The sequence below is a fragment of the Ipomoea triloba genome, chromosome 15 (assembly GCF_003576645.1).
Source record: "Ipomoea triloba cultivar NCNSP0323 chromosome 15, ASM357664v1".
Classification (NCBI taxonomy): domain Eukaryota; kingdom Viridiplantae; phylum Streptophyta; class Magnoliopsida; order Solanales; family Convolvulaceae; genus Ipomoea; species Ipomoea triloba.
In genome coordinates, this window is record NC_044930.1 from 7147351 (window position 1) to 7163533 (window position 16183).

A 16183-nucleotide genomic window follows, 5' to 3' on the forward strand; every position below is an offset into this window, starting at 1 on the left:
CTAAAGAGTTTTGCGACGGAATCTGTCCGTCGCAAAAACGCTCCTACTAGAATATTTAGGGGCCGTTTGGTTCGGGTCATCTGAGATTACCTAGGTAATCTGAGTCTGGTAATGTTATATTACCTTGTTTGTTTCAAGTTATGAGATTACCTAGTAATGTTATATTACCCCAAAGCTGATGTGGCGGTAATGTGATTACCCCCGTTTTTTTAGGTAACCTAAGATTACCTTGGATTATTCCAACTTTGCCCTTGTTAACTAATCCTTATATAATAATAATAATGATAATAATAATAATAAATAATTCTAACACAATAACATATATAAAATAAATATATGTTTATATAATCAAATATACATGTGTGTACATTTATATATTTATTTTTTTAATATTAAGCATCAATACATTCATACATATAAATAAATAAAAATACACACAATAAAGGCACACAAATAAATAAATAAATAAATAAATATATATATATATATATATATATATAAGGACATTATATAACCAAACAAATTAATATTATATTTCACAATCCAAACCAAACACATCAGGTAATCTTACATTCCCAAAATCTTACATTACCTCCCTGGAGGTAATCCTATTACCTGTTGTAATCCAACATTCCGTGAACCAAACGCCCCCTATCATATTTAATTAATGACGGAAATTAGAATCCGTCGCTAAACCTAGCGACGGATTCAAATTTCGTCACTAGATTTTAGTTAACAAAATTTGCAACCCGCTTCATTAATTTTCTAGCGACGGATTTAAATTCCGTCGCTAGATTCAATTTTTAAAAAAAATTGCAAACCCGCTACGTTAATTTTCTAGCGACGGAATTTTGAATCCGTCGCTAGATTTTGCAACGGATTTAAAATTCCGTCGTTAAATTTTTAGTTTAAAATTTTTTTAAAGTTCAGTTCAAAATCTAGCGACGGAATTTTGAATCCATTTGACAATGTAGTCTTGAGATTGAGGCACTTCTGAGACAACATACTATCTTCCCTTCGTCAGTTTCTATTTTATTTATGTGATGGGTTGGTGATTAATAAAAGAGTAAATACCCAAAATGGTCCCTCGACTATAGCTAAATTCACAAATTGGTCCTCGACTTATGATTTTAACCAATAACATCCTTGACTTTACAATTTTTACCTAATTTAGTCCTCCGCTAATGAGCCCGTCAAATGGCCGTGAAACACATGGATAGTCTAGTAATTTCACAAACCTTGCTTAGCCTTTTTAAAATCTCCATTGACATTGGGAGCAGCTTCGTATCTGGTCCTCTTTTTGGTGTACATGGCTTCAGAGAGCACAGATCGAGACCGGGACGAATCCTGCAAGCTCAGCAACAAAATTCAAATATACCGAAGAAAAGGTGGCGAAGATTCAGGAGCCGGTGGTGAAATATGACCTCCGACGTTAGTGTTCAGCCCTCATCCTCATCCCGTACCCTTCAGCCCTCAGCCGGGAGCCATCTCCGTCGCCCTCATCCCGTACCCCTCGTTAGTGTTCAGCCCGCATTACCATTGCCAAAGATGCAGATCCGTGCAATTCTTCAAAGCCAAATCCTCGTTGAACATCGACGGCAAGTCGTAAACATAAACCCTACCGTACTTGCACCTTTCTCCTTCGTCCTTGGGCGGCTGAGCCACGGCGGGTGGAAGCGTAATCGTTTGAGGGGGGGGGCATGGAGCTGAACCTGGGCATGAGAGGAGAAAGAGAGCGGCGAATTCCGAGTAAAGAAAACGACAAGACGCTGGATAAAGAGAAACGTAGAAAGAATCCAAAAACGTGGATGAACAGCGATTTGGGATTGAAAAGAATTGTAGGAGTTCCTGAAGAAGTGATAGGAGGATTTGGGTTTTGGCGAGGGAGAATGCAGGGAGCAAGTGAAATTACCACGCTGTCCTTCGAATTCACGGTCAACAAACAGTAAAACTAACGGAAGACTAAATTAGGTAAAAATTGCAAAGTCAAGGATGTTATTGGTTAAAATCATAAGTCGATGACCAATTTGTGAATTTAGCTATAGTCGAGGGACTATTTTGGGTATTTACTCTTAATAAAATTTGGTGTGAGAATATTCTTTTTGATGTGATATTTGGTATTTTGGTGTGAAATGAGTTGGAGATGGCCTTACACAAATGAACAAATTTCACTTTTAGTCATCGACTATTGTGACATTGCCACATTTAGTCATATTCTTTTAATTTTGCTATATTACACCCATGACTTTGAGCAACTTTCACTTTTAGTCTTCAACTATTATGGCATTGTCATATTTAGTTATATTCTTTTAATTTTTCCATATTATATCCATGACTTTGAACAACTTTCACTTTTAGTCCTCGATTATTGAGCAAAATTAAAAGAATAGGACTAAATATGACAATGTCACAATAGTCAATGACTAAAAGTAGAAGTTACTCAAACTCATGGATGTAATATGACAAAATTAATAAAATAGGACTAAATGTGGCAATCCCACAATAGTCGAGGACTAAAATTAGAAGTTGTTCAAAGTCAGGAATATAATATGGCAAAATTAAAGGAATATGACTAAATGTGGCAATGCCACAATAGTCAATGACTAAAAGTGAAATTTATCCTAAATTAATAGAGTTATTTTACAGAGAATTAATGGTGGAAATCAAATGAAAGTCAGTGATGTAATATGAAAAAAATTAAAAGAATATGACTAAATGTGAAAATGTCACAATAGTTGATGACTAAAAGTAGAATTTGCTTAAAGTCAGAAATGTAATATGACAAACTTAAAAGAATATGATTAAATGTGGCAATGCCACAATAGTCGAACAATAAAGTGAAAGTTGCTCAAAGTTAGGAATGTAATATGTCAAAATTAAAAGAATATGACTAAATGTGACAATGCAACAATAATGTATGACTAAAAATGAAATTTGCTCTAATTATAAACTATACTCAAATTTTCTTTTTCTTTCTTTCTTTCTTTTTTTTTTTTTTTTTTTTTTTGTAATTGATATAGTACCAAAAGATTTTATTAATGATATGATAAATGTCAATGGTCCTGAACAAGTAATGCAAATGGGCGTTTAAAACGTTTTCGAAGTAATATAAGATTTTTCTTAATTTTGTGGTTCCAATAATGAATAGACAATTTTGTACTTCAATATGAAATCTCTAATATTTTTTTTTTAATTTCAGCAATTAATAAGTGAAGCCTATGGTTATACAAAAATTTTAATTAAGGTGCTAATATTCACGATCCGAACTTGTGATGTCGGAAATAAAAAGGAAGAAGACAATAAAAAAAAAATTATGATATTTGTCTAGTTATCCCTTCTCATATTATTATACTAATGCTATAAATATCTAATAAATATAACCCACATGAGGAGAAATTAGCATTATTCCACTTGCCAACCACTAATTACGTTTCATACTCAACCAATATAATGCTTTAGCAAGCATTCTATAAGACACCCACCTCGAAGCAAGAATTGTCTCCCAAATGTTTTACACAACATTGAATTGAGTACGTCTAGAGTTTTAATTTGCCTGACAAACCTTATCTACTGGAGCTAGAACCTTAGCTCCTCCTACCCGCAAATTATATTGTGGACCATGGTCCACAATGCATTGTAGAACATGATCATAGCCGATACTGTAGTTATGTTGAAAGGATATTACAGTTGTGTTGAAAAGATACTGCAGTTGTGTTGAAAGGAAACTGCAATTGCACAGAACAGAGACCGTTCATCCGTTCAACACAACTGCAGTATCATTTCAACACAACTGCAGTATCCGTTCAACACAACTGCACTTCCAGATGGATGACACGGCATCTGTTCCGCGCAACTGCAGTTCCTTTTCAACACAACTGCAGTATCCTTTCAACGCAACTGCAGTATCAATTCAACACAACTGCAGTATCAACCATGACCCATGGTCCACGGTATAACGATTGCCTTCTACCCCCTCCTCTCCTCAAAAAAAAAAAAAAAAAAAAAAAAAAAAAAAAAAAAAAAAAAAAANTATCAACCATGACCCATGGTCCACGGTATAACGATTGCCTTCTACCCCCTCCTCTCCTCAAAAAAAAAAAAAAAAACAAAAAACAAAAAACAAAACAAAAAAAAACTCAAGAGGCGACAGTACGAGAGTTCGAATTTCACTAAAAATATATATGGAAAAAAGGCTCAAAGATATTGGAAGGTCTGAATTACATATATAGTACGCACATAAAGACTAGGATCTAACTGATTGGCTAATTGCGCGACTCGTAATTTACCTCCGCAATGACTTTAGTGACGAAATTTATGGGCTTAGAATTAGTCCGACGAAACTATAATCACCTAAGTTTTTTTTAAGTCTCATTTTGTGACTTCCACATTCATATCCTAAAACATGTATACAAATTCACCTATCATAAATCGAGTACAGTTCTCCCTACCTATAAAGTTAAATTCAAACAATCTATAACTATAACATAAGTGTTGCCAAACTGTCAAAGAGTGTACTTCCGTCGGTCCATACCTATATAAATGCAATTCATTATATAAATAAATATATAAAAATTAAAAATATTACTATAAATATATAATTTTATTTAAATTTATTATGATTAGTTTATTTAGAAAGAATTATTTGTTAATCAAAATTTATTGTACGTTGTAATATATGTTGTATTTCCAATATCAAATGGGATTAACATGCCAAGGACCTTGTAGTCCAGTGGCATCAAACCATTCCCTTTATAGGGAGGTGGTGGGTTTGAGTCTCAGTGGAGGCGATACTGACTGCATTGTAATAGAGTTAGTAGTATTCAAAAAAAAAATGGGATTAACATTAATATCAAATGGCATGTTTCAGTTTTCTTAATATTTTTAGAAGGACACTTGAACTTATCATTTTAGGTCAAATTAGTCTAATTTACCGGTAACAAACAGGTTACCGGTAAAAATATAGATGTTGACCACCGTTAACCACGACTAATCACGGTTCACCACCGTAAAAAAAAAAAAACAAACAATTTCCGGTTATCATATCCACCGGAGAAGACGACGTCTCCAACGACTGTCAGCGAACAGATCTGTGGGCAAAGGAATTTTGATTATTGCAGTTGAAATACACCTGGTAAGTTTAGAAGCTCTCTTAATGGTGAAATCAAGATAGTACTGCAACTCCAGCTCAAACATCGACTACCAAAAAGTCAAAATATAAAAAGTAAAACATCCCAACTCAAAAACAAGAGAAAATGGACCAAATTATGCATAGGAGATGTGAGAGCGCGGGCATTCATAGAGGGAGATAGACATAAGGCACCTTGTGGCAGCGATTGCAGGTGAAGCGCACGAAATCAATCTGCCGACAATCGTCGACGGAGCAATGCTTTCCCAGATTTGGAAATGCCGGTGTCCCCATAATCTATCCATCCGGGAAAAAAAATTCAATTCTTCTGAAATATATGTGGAATCGAACCACCTGGATGAGAGAAAAAAATCTGTGCAAAATCCAAGTCGTTATATTATCTGAATTCGCTCGGATACGAGAGACAATTGGGGATTTCGAATTCCGCCTTCCAGAAAATATGAGAGAGACCGGCGGAATCCGACCACTTCTGAAACATCGTAATTTTCAGTCAACTCGTCGTATAAAAAGCCTTCTCCCGCCACTTGATTTTTTTTTTATTTAAACTTTTGATGGTCGCCGGAATTTTTTCGCCGGAATGTCGTCGGATTCTTAAATGACCGGTTATTTCAGGTCAATAACCTGCTGTTGGGTTTAGACGCCCCCAAATAATAAGTTCGAGTGTTTAATTGCACTTTTTTGAAGTTCAAGGGCCTAATTGCACTTTTGAGTAAAGTTGAAGGGTCTATTTGACCTTTTTCCCTTTTTAGAATGAGTAAATTGCACTTTTGGTCCTCTGACTATAGCACCTCTATTAATTTCAACACTTGACTTTAAAACTTAACAAATTAGTCCACTAACTATGCATTTTTTAACACATTTGGTCCTCCCGGTCAAATCACCGACCAAATTATTGCCGGAAAATTGTAATTCATTTTGATTTGTTTAATAAGGGCCATTTTGGTCTTTTACTCCTATGTTCTTCTTCTCCCTTGGGTCTCTTCTACGCCGGAACGATGATGGGTTTGTCATCCAGAGGAGGCGTCGGCGGGTGGGCCCTCCGGTGGCTGTTGCTCCTCCGCCGGCCGTTCACTCCACTGCTCCCGGCGTTACCCATCAGATCAAAATCCTTAATCCCCCCTTGTTTCCTGTATACAAATTCAAAGAAAAGCAAAACCCACACCGAATATGATGAGGAAGATGGGATTGGATTGCGGATAATGGAATTGCGTAAAACTCCATCATTGATTCTTGTTTTAAAAAATTAGCTATCCATAACACAGTTTGGGGGATAATTAGTCATTGCAAAGTCCAAAGCCCTTATTGCAGACCCATAACACAGTTTCTTCTTATTCATGATAATAATCATCAGCTCTACTCCTTCATACTTCACAAATCTTTCTTTGTTCTCCAATGGCATCAACAAAGAGTAGTTTTGAGATGATGACGCCCACTCATTTCTTTGCCCGATTTCCCTGGACTTGATGAAAGATCCGGTTTGTTTGGGCGTTCGACTTCTACTGGTTTGTTTTGGTCATTAGCTAATTCTTGAAGTGTGTCCGTGGTCTTCCATGGATTCCGGCGCACAGGAGAAGAAAAGAGAAGAATAAAAGAGAGCAAATGACCATTATGCCCTCACTAAATGGTAATCGGAAAGGGGTTACAATTTTCCGGCCTAATTTGGCATCTGATTTGGCCGGAAGGACCAAATTCGTTAAAAAAAAGCATAGTTAAAGGATCAATTCGTTACTTTTAAAAGTCAAGTGTTAAAATTAATAGAGGTGCTATAGTCAGAGGACCAAAAGTGCAATTTACTCTTTTTAGAATTGATTACATGTGAATTATATATATTAGTAGTAGTGGCAAAACCCTTACTCTGTCTGTGCATGGATGAGGTAAATTGCGAGTTGCCTAAGCTAAGCAATCTTCTAGTCAGTTCAAGTACTCCACTATGCACACAAAGAAATCAATCTCCACACTTCGGTCAATAATAATAATAATTTAACTATATTGGAAGGTCACATATGGTATTAACTCACAACAACAACAACAATAGTAATAATAATAATAATAATAATAATAATAATAATAATAATAATAATAATAATAATAATAATAATAAGAAAAAAAAAAAAGTGTGCACGGTAAAAAAGAAAGCAAAGACAGGAGCGCTCAAAAGGATTTGAAGCGGAGACCTCTTGAACTGCAGTTCTTTATTCTTTCATTGGAGAAGTTTGAATTGGACTTCTCTAAAATTGTACATAAAGTTGGAAAATGGAGATGAATTAGGCAAATGGATAAATAATTTTAGTAAATAAGTTTTTCATTTTCCATTCTTCCACTTCTTTTTTCTGTTTTTGTTTTTTCAAAAAATCCTTCATTTTATATTTTGGTAAACAACAAAGGCCTCACTATTCCTGAGCAAAATAGTATCCTTTCAATAGTTAATCAATAAAATTTCTTAATCAATAATAAAAATGTCATGCCAATCATAAAAGCAAAAGTAAAAAAGTCAATATTAGTACTCCTCCAACTATAAACTTCCCCCCACTATAAAATCCCTATCATCATATCACCCAAAACACCACACAAACACATACACAACAAAGAAACCTTGAAGATCAGATGACTATGAGAAAGGGGTCTATGACGACACTAGTTGTCGTGTTCATAATGGTGACGGCCATGCTGGAGCTGAGCATGGCTCAGGAGACGTGCGACGTGAGCGATCTGAGCCCATGCGGGCCGGCGGTCATGATTCGGTCGGACCCGACAACTGAATGTTGCAGTATTCTGAAGGAGCTGAGGCCCAAGTGCTTTTGCGAGTACCTTAAAAATCCCGTCTATCAAATGTATGAGCATAATGCTAGACAAGTTTTTAAGGATTGTGGTTTGCATGCTCCTACCTGTTAAAATATATATATATATATATGCCTCAGCTCCATCATATCCTATATCCACCATTATAATATTCTACTTGAGTTATGTTATTAAATAAATAAAGGCATATATAAATTAAAGCCTAGCCATCTTGCAGTCATGGCATGCATGGCATCTATCTATAAGTATTACTTGGTGTTATTTCTAGCTATGTATATATGTATGTATATCATCATAATTATGGGCAACCTTTTCGTTTTCAATAAACTGGTTTCATTACTCCGATCCATCTTTATTTGGAAATCGATCAAAGAAAAACAAATTATATATCCATTATCTATTATTAATAAAATAATATATTGCTCCTAAATTATCAGGTAAATTTTGTTGATGGTCAAAACTGTGCCGTTTTGAATTTTTCCATTAATAATGATTGACCATAAATTCTGTTATGGTCCATATAGCAATCTCTCTCATTATTCAGTTTCATTTTGTATACATTGTAGTTTTACTAGAGCAGGTATAATTTTAATTCAACTATAGTTTCATTTAACAATATACACTCTTTTCATTACAACACCACTAAAATATCATTACTATTCAACTACATTTTCATTTAACAACATACACTCAATATGTGAGACTTGTTATTCAGTTTCATTTTATACACATTGTAATTTCATTTAACAATATACACTCATTTCATTTAACAATATACACTCGTTTTTCATTACAACACCACTAAAATATTATTATTATTTAATTACATTTTCATTTAATTAGCAGCATGCACTCAAAACCTACCCCGCCAAAACCTGTCATTTTGACGGGAACGGGCTAAAAAATCTGTCAAAATACATACCATAACATTCAAAATCCACCCATCTTTTTGGTGGGTAGGACGGGCTAGCTTGATGGGCTAAGCTCGTATTAATAGCCCTAACTGATTGACTGATTGTCATTCTTTATCCTCCAAAGGGATTTTTGGGTTTTGAAAATGACTTAGATAAGTAGATAATTGCATAATTTTCTTTTTAATCACTATCATGAATATGGTCACGGCTGGAAATACTCAGGTTTCCAACTATTTAAAAGTAATTGAAAATTGAAAGTTTTCAATTTATTACAGGTGAATACTCGTTTTTCCATTCTTGTATCCATTTTCAAAATGTCCTATTCTTGCCCACTCTTTTACTTTTTGTCCTATTAGGGTCTTTGACCCACCGAAAGGGATCTATCTCATACACTGAAAAACTGCGGTATTTTCTTTTTTTTTAATCAAAAGGAGGGGGGAAACCCCGACTAGCTAGCTAACTATACTAACAATCCGTTGTCGAGGCACACCCATGGAGTCATCAACAAGCAACTCAAGAATCCCAGTCTCCGGTTGAGACAGCATACTGAGACCTCGGCTTCCAGCAAGAGCTTTTTTAGCCAACCAGTCGGCCACATTGTTCTGCTCCCGATGAATATGTATAACCCGCACTACCCAATCTCTACCGATCCACCGTTTGCATTCACTTATAATATTAGCCACGTTCCCAATTGGAAGATTATTCCTTTCTCTAGTTGTAATCCAATCCACCACCTTCTTTGCATCACTTTCAATAATCACTTTCCCGTAACCATGATCCCATGTGAGCTTGAGCCCTTTGAGAATACCCCAGGCCTCTGCTTCCATGATCGATCCTTCCCCAAGGTTGCAACTAAAACCCCAGATCCAGTCCCCGTTGCTATCACGCAGCACACCTCCACATCCTATCTTTCCCGATTGCGCATCTCTGCTGCCATCAGTGTTAAGTTTGTACCAGCCATCCATCGGCTTAATCCAACGAAGAAAACTCCTCATGCTTTTGCCAGCAACGTTACCTGGTTTCTTCCTATTCTGGAAAGCATCTTTTACTTCTGCAACTTGCAATTTAATCCAATTCCCCTTATTAGGAACATTACTAGCCAATCCTTTGAAGATCTCTTCGTTTCTCCACTTCCAAATCCACCAGATGGCTACAGCAAACAACGTCGGACCATTCTCCACTTCCATGCAAATTCCTTTACCCGCAATGCTTCTATCTAGCCAGGTAGTGAAGTCCAGGCTCTATTCCTTATCAATAACATGTTTGGGGATTAAACTACTCCAAACTTCTAGGGCTCTGGGGAACTTCCTAAAAATATGGTCGATCGTCTCAGTGGAATTGCGGCAGTGGTGGCAATGGTCGTGAAGGACAAATCCTCTACGACGCCGTTCAAGATTTGTCATGATACGCCCATGTCGAACCAGCCACAGGAACGCACACATTTTGTTCGGCACTTGTAACTTCCAAATTCTCTCCCAAGTTTGATCCACATTCGAATCTGCAAAACCATTCAACATATTATACGCAGAAGAAACCGAAAACTTACCACTACTTTCAGGTGCCCAAAGCAGCTCATCATGCACATCTTTCTCTGTTGACAAAGTAAACGCCATAAGTCTGTCGAGTACAACGTCCGGAAGAATGCCTTGAAAGAGATATTCATCCCACCCTTTCTCCTCGTTCCAGTAATCCTGTACCCTTGCTTCACGTTCTTCCACTGGAATATCCACAAGTGCCAACCACTCCAAGTTCTCTTCCATTAACCAAGGTTCAGTCCAGAATAGGGTGGTGTCACCACTTCTAACTCTCTTCCGAGATCCTTCCTTGATGATGTTTTTTGCCTTGACAATACCCTTCCATGCATTAGAAGCCCTGTCTCTATGGTCAATCACTTCCATATCCCATTTCCCGTTCATGTACTTGTTGTTTAAGACCTGTGCCCAGAGTGAAGATTTCTCGTTTAATAATCGCCAACCCAATTTGACCATAAATGCAATATTCATCTCTCTCGCCTTCCTAATGCCCAGGCCGCCTGCTTCCTTAGGTTGTGTCACAGTTTCCCAGTTAACCAAGTTGCAGGAACGCTTCTCTTGTGACCCCCTCCAAATGAATTGTCTAATGCGTTTGTCAATATTATCACACACCCCAAGGGGAAACAAAATAGTTTGCATGGAATAATAAGGTATAGAACTTAGCACAGTTTTGGCCAAAATTTGCCGACCAGCAAACGTGAGTTGTTTTGCTTTCCACCCTTCCAGCCTAGAGTTTATTCTTTCCAATATATTGTTAAAATCTCCCTTCGAAACACGACCATGCATGGCTTGTACACCAAGGTAGCGTCCCATATTTTTCGTTAATGGAATGCCTGCTTCATATGAAAGTTGCTCTGCAACACTTTGACACACATTAGGGGAAACATAAATTTGGGATTTAGCAAAACTTACCTTTTGACCAGATGACGCACAGAAAGTATCTAGGCAAGATTTAATAACCTCAACCTGCTCCTTTGTTGCTTCTCCAAACAGGACCATATCATCAGCAAAAAATAAATGAGAGATGATAGGTCCTGATCTAGATAACTTAATGCCCTTCCATCTCTTTTTTTTTACTGCTTCATTAATTAGGTGACTTAATCTTTCCATGCAGAGGACAAAGATATAAGGGGACATTGGATCCCCTTGGCGAATTCCTCTACCTGGAGAGAAATAATCTGTTTGTTCGCCATTCCATATAAAGGACAATCTGGTAGACTCAATACACTCCATAATATTCCTGACCCATGTACTATTGAGACCAACCTCCTGCAAGGTTTCACGAATAAATTCCCAAGAAAGCCGATCGTAAGCTTTTTCTAAATCAATCTTGATCACCATACTGCCATGAGCCCCCTTTTTATGCCTTAGAGAATGGAGAACTTCTTGAAAAATAACAATATTGTCTGAGATCTGCCTCGCAGGCACGAAGCTACTCTGAAACGGCCCCACAACTTGGCCCATGATACTCTTAAGTCGATTAGTCATGACTTTAGTGATCAGCTTATATGAGACATTGCAAAGGCTAATAGGCCTAAATTGAGAAACTAAGTCAGGATGCTCAACCTTGGGAATAAGAGATATAATCGTGTCATTGAGCCCAGCAGAAAGATGACCCTCCTCCCAAAACTTTCTGACGAAATTGATCATCGACTCACCCACAATTGACCAATGAGCTTGGTAGAAAGCCGCAGAAAAGCCATCCGGACCGGTCGCTTTGAACGGTGACATATCAAACATGGCTTGCTTAATATCTTCCTCTGAAAAAGGCCTATAGAAATCGTCCCAAATTTTAGGAGCTAACCTGGGGAAATTGCCTGCTAAATTATGATTAAGTTGGCAATTGTCGTCTTTTTGGAACAACCCTTTAAAATATCTCAAAACCATATTTTTTGCCTCCTCTTTGCTTAGCACCGTACCATCCTCTTCATTACGCAAGTAAAAATTTCTCCGACGGGTGGAACGAACCACAGCAGATGCATGATAGTACTTAGTGTTACGATCTCCTGAAGTAATCCAATCTTCCCTGGATTTTTGATACCAAAGTAGTTCTTCCTGATTAAGAACAACATCTAGATCCTTCCGAAGTTTCTTCTCAAGTTTAAGAAGGCCATTGTTCCTCCCCTTGTCCAGTGCTCTCTGCACACCATCCAATCTTTTAAGAATCCTCCTTTTCCTTCGGGGAATATTACCAAACTCACTTGAATTCCAGGAGTTTAAGGAAATCTTTAGATTTCTCAAGTTAGCCTCCAGGTCATCTTCTTTCCTCCAATTATTCATAACAACATCTTTAAGACCTTTATGTGTAAGCCAAGCTGCCTGAAAAGTGAACCTAGACATTCGGCTATTCCCGCTAACACTAGACGTATTAATCAATAACGGAGAGTGGTCTGATTGAAATCTCGGCAGGTGAGAAACTTGAGCAAACTGAAAAATCATTTGCCAATCCAAATTACACAGTGCTCGGTCGAGACGAGCACCCTTGAAAGTGTCTTCGGTGTTGCCTCTAGACCACGTAAAACGAGTGCCTTGGAACCCGAGATCCAGGAGTTCTTGATTGAAAATCCAATCAAGAAACCCAGAACATCGGCTGTGCGAGAAATTACTAGGCTCACTTACCTCATCCGGGGAAGTCACAGCATTAAAATCTCCAGCCACCAGCCAAGGACCAGTAATCTGGAGAGCATTTTTGTCCAATGTGCTCCAAAGGTTACGACGAAGAGCATGCGAAGGACTACCGTAAACAACCGTGAAAAACCAAGGCTCATGGCCCTGTTCTTGTACCTTCAAAGTAACAAACTGTGGATGAGTAAACCAGACCTCTATCTTGATAGAAGCATACCAAAAAATCCAAATCCCGCCGCTAAAACCAATAGCTTCTACCCGAAGCCACTCATCATAACCCATCTTATTACAAATCGTATCTGCATTGTTTCCCGAGACCTTGGGTTCAAGCAGGCAGAAGATATACGGCTTATAAGTCGTTTTAAAATATTTAAAAGCCCGGAGCACCTCCCTTGAGGCAGCTCCCTGGCAGTTCCAAGTAATGCAAATCATAAGGAAAAGGAAAACAGACAAAACAAAACAACACCCAAACAGAACAACACAAGGAACGAGAAACAAAAAACAGGGGCCAAGAACGATCAGGTCTCCCTACGTCCTTCCCCATGGTCACGCTCCTCAACACTCATTCCATCAGTGTCTTCCATCAACACGGTCGACCCACTCTCTTGAGCACCATTAAAAAATGGTGGATCTTGATGGTGCACTGCCGCATCGTGAGAGAGAAGCGAATCTGCTAATCCGCCACCTCCTTCCGTTTCAACTACCGTCCGTGTGATAGACTTGCCGCCCTGAGATCCTCTCACAACCACATGTTCAGCCTCCGCCGCTGCTTGCCTGGATCGTCTCAAGGTTCCGCTTCTGCTGCTCTCCTCACGAACCTCAGAACTTTGCCCCTTAGTAACCGGTTGTTTTGTGTTTTTGTCATTCTCAATCTGTTTCTCCGAGACCTGCACTTGCGGTCTCTTTCCTTTCCCTTGTATATTTGTTCTCATCGATTGGTTACCGTTGTCTTGTGGCTCTTCCAAATCATGAAAAGTTTCAACACCTTGTATTTCCTCATTATCCTCAAGCCCGTATAGGGCGTTGAACCTAGTAGACACCCCTGCTTCCTTTTGGATATTACTATTCTGTCTCCCAGTTCTCTTATTACCATCCATATTGCTTACAAATTTTCCTCCCTGATTATTCTTGATATAGGCATTACCATTCTTTCTTTGCTTGCGTTGAGCAAGCATCCACGGCCCAAAATCTTCGACCACTTCCGGGCGGATAGAACTAGTTACCTTGGGACCTAGTGCAGCCGTCATATATGTTTCCCCATTAACCTCCTTCTCAGCAACATCCTGAGCATAATCCCCACCCTTATCTCCATTTGATTGCCTTTTCGGACACTCCTCTTGCTTATGTCCGTACATACCGCACCCAAAACAAACCAGATGGATTCCTTCATACTCCACCCGTCTTACGCGATTCTTTAACTTAAACTTTGCAAGGAGTGGTTTAGTGATATCAACTTCAACACACATCCTAGCAAATCTCCCCTCTGATGCCATGTCCGTGGAAAAATCGGCACGGATTGGTCGACCGATTTTCTTTCCAACTTTCTTAAGGAACACAAAGTTGAAATATTCAATAGGCAGACAAGGGATCCTCACCCAGACAATGAGCTTTTCCGTTTTATCATTTAATGGATCGAAGTTAGGATACCACTCCTTCACCACTAGATAATGATCAAGAATCATCCAAGGTCCCCCCAACTTCGCGTACTCATAATCCTTTTTGGATGAAAATCAAACTAGGAAATACTCATTTTCGAGTGCCACAAGGTCCATGGTGGCAGTGGGTCTCCACATATTCTGCAGTTTCCGGAGAAGAAAATTATAGCCAACTGTTCTTCCCCACACCTTGATTATCAGTGTCATCTTCCATGGTGCACGAAGAAGTCTCTTCTCCTCTTTAGTTAGACATATGGTAGGACAATCCTTGTCTTCATCCTCTTCATTAAATGTGTCATCATCAGAATCAAACTCCGCCTCCTCATATCCTTTAGACCCAAATACTTGTTCTCCCGTCAACGATTGCAAGTAGGATGGTTTTGCCTGCATATTAGGCCCTGTGGACTTCTGGGATACATTGCGCTCATTTCCTCCATCATCGACCAACATATTCTCGGGGCGCAGCTCTTCTGGTGTCTCAGGAACCACTTCTACCCCATCAGATTGCGTTGTGTTATCTCCGATCTTCTTCTTCTTGACACTCCTTTCCACCAGATCATCGGTCTCCCTCGTCGGAGAGCCTCGCACAGAGAGCGCTGCTGAGAGCATGCTGAAAGTGGAATACTCTAGATTCGTCTCGGTTTTTTTTTTTTTTTTTTTTTTTTTTTTTTTTTTTACTGCGGTATTTTCTTTGATTCTGCGAAATCCAATCAAACCAAATGCTTCTTCTACAAAGCGCCATCCAAAGCCTACTGCTTTTCTGCTGCCAAGGTCTTTGTTTCCCAATCTGGATTTAAGGTTTCATTTAGGCAGCAGTACCCGAAAGGCCTCAATTTTTACTGCCAAAACAACAACTGGGGCCACTCTCTTTGAGACCCCAGTGTCCACATTTGTTATGTACATGTAAAAACTAAACAATAAATATCAAAACAGCATTGATTCCTTTTCCATACACTCAACAGTACAAATATAACTTGCACTATACATATATAAACAAAAATAATAAGAATCACAAGCCATAAGCCCCAACTGTATGCAGAAGGGATATTTGGAAGATACATTTCATCGTATTTGCTTCAACTTTCCAGCTTTGTTAGCTAAAACAGTGTGAGCCTTTACAAGCTCCTCCTTTACCATAAAGAGTACAGAAGCTGCAAACACACTCTGCACAATCTTTGTACTCATCCCTTGATAGAAGCTTTTCAGCCCTTCATATCGGATCATCTTTATAATAGCATCAAGAGTGCCTGCATGAGTTAATTGTATTTTTATTTTTCTATATATTTATTTTGCTTTTCCGTCATTATTATAATATGGAGTATAAGAATGCAAGTACAGTATGTAGAAATGTGAGGTCAATTATGATGCGAGATTTACATGTGACCTGTCACAGGCACCGACACCTCGATAATAACCATATGCTAGAACAGCTCAGTCAAATCTAGATGAAGGGTTAGTTTCACTAGTTGCACCCCCCCCCCCCCCCCCCCCCCCCCCCCCCCCCCCCCCCCC

General features: G+C 38.4%; 2 protein-coding genes across 2 annotated transcripts in view; one reads left to right on the forward strand and one right to left on the reverse strand.

Annotated features, from left to right (window-relative positions):
* The first annotated feature begins 7771 nt into the window (after window positions 1–7771).
* On the forward strand, window positions 7772–8038 carry LOC116005629 (non-specific lipid-transfer protein 2P-like). Its single transcript, XM_031245875.1, has one exon. The coding sequence runs from the start codon at window positions 7772–7774 to the stop codon at window positions 8036–8038; it is 267 nt and encodes an 88-aa protein (XP_031101735.1).
* A 7531-nt stretch (window positions 8039–15569) lies between these two features.
* Window positions 15570–16183, reverse strand: part of LOC116005525 (peroxisomal nicotinamide adenine dinucleotide carrier-like) — an 8397-nt gene continuing 7783 nt past the window's right edge. The window contains exon 11 of the mRNA XM_031245737.1: window positions 15570–15918. Within this exon, the coding sequence (XP_031101597.1) occupies window positions 15734–15918 (185 nt within the window). The 3' untranslated portion in view covers window positions 15570–15733. The remainder of the gene's footprint in view (window positions 15919–16183) is intronic.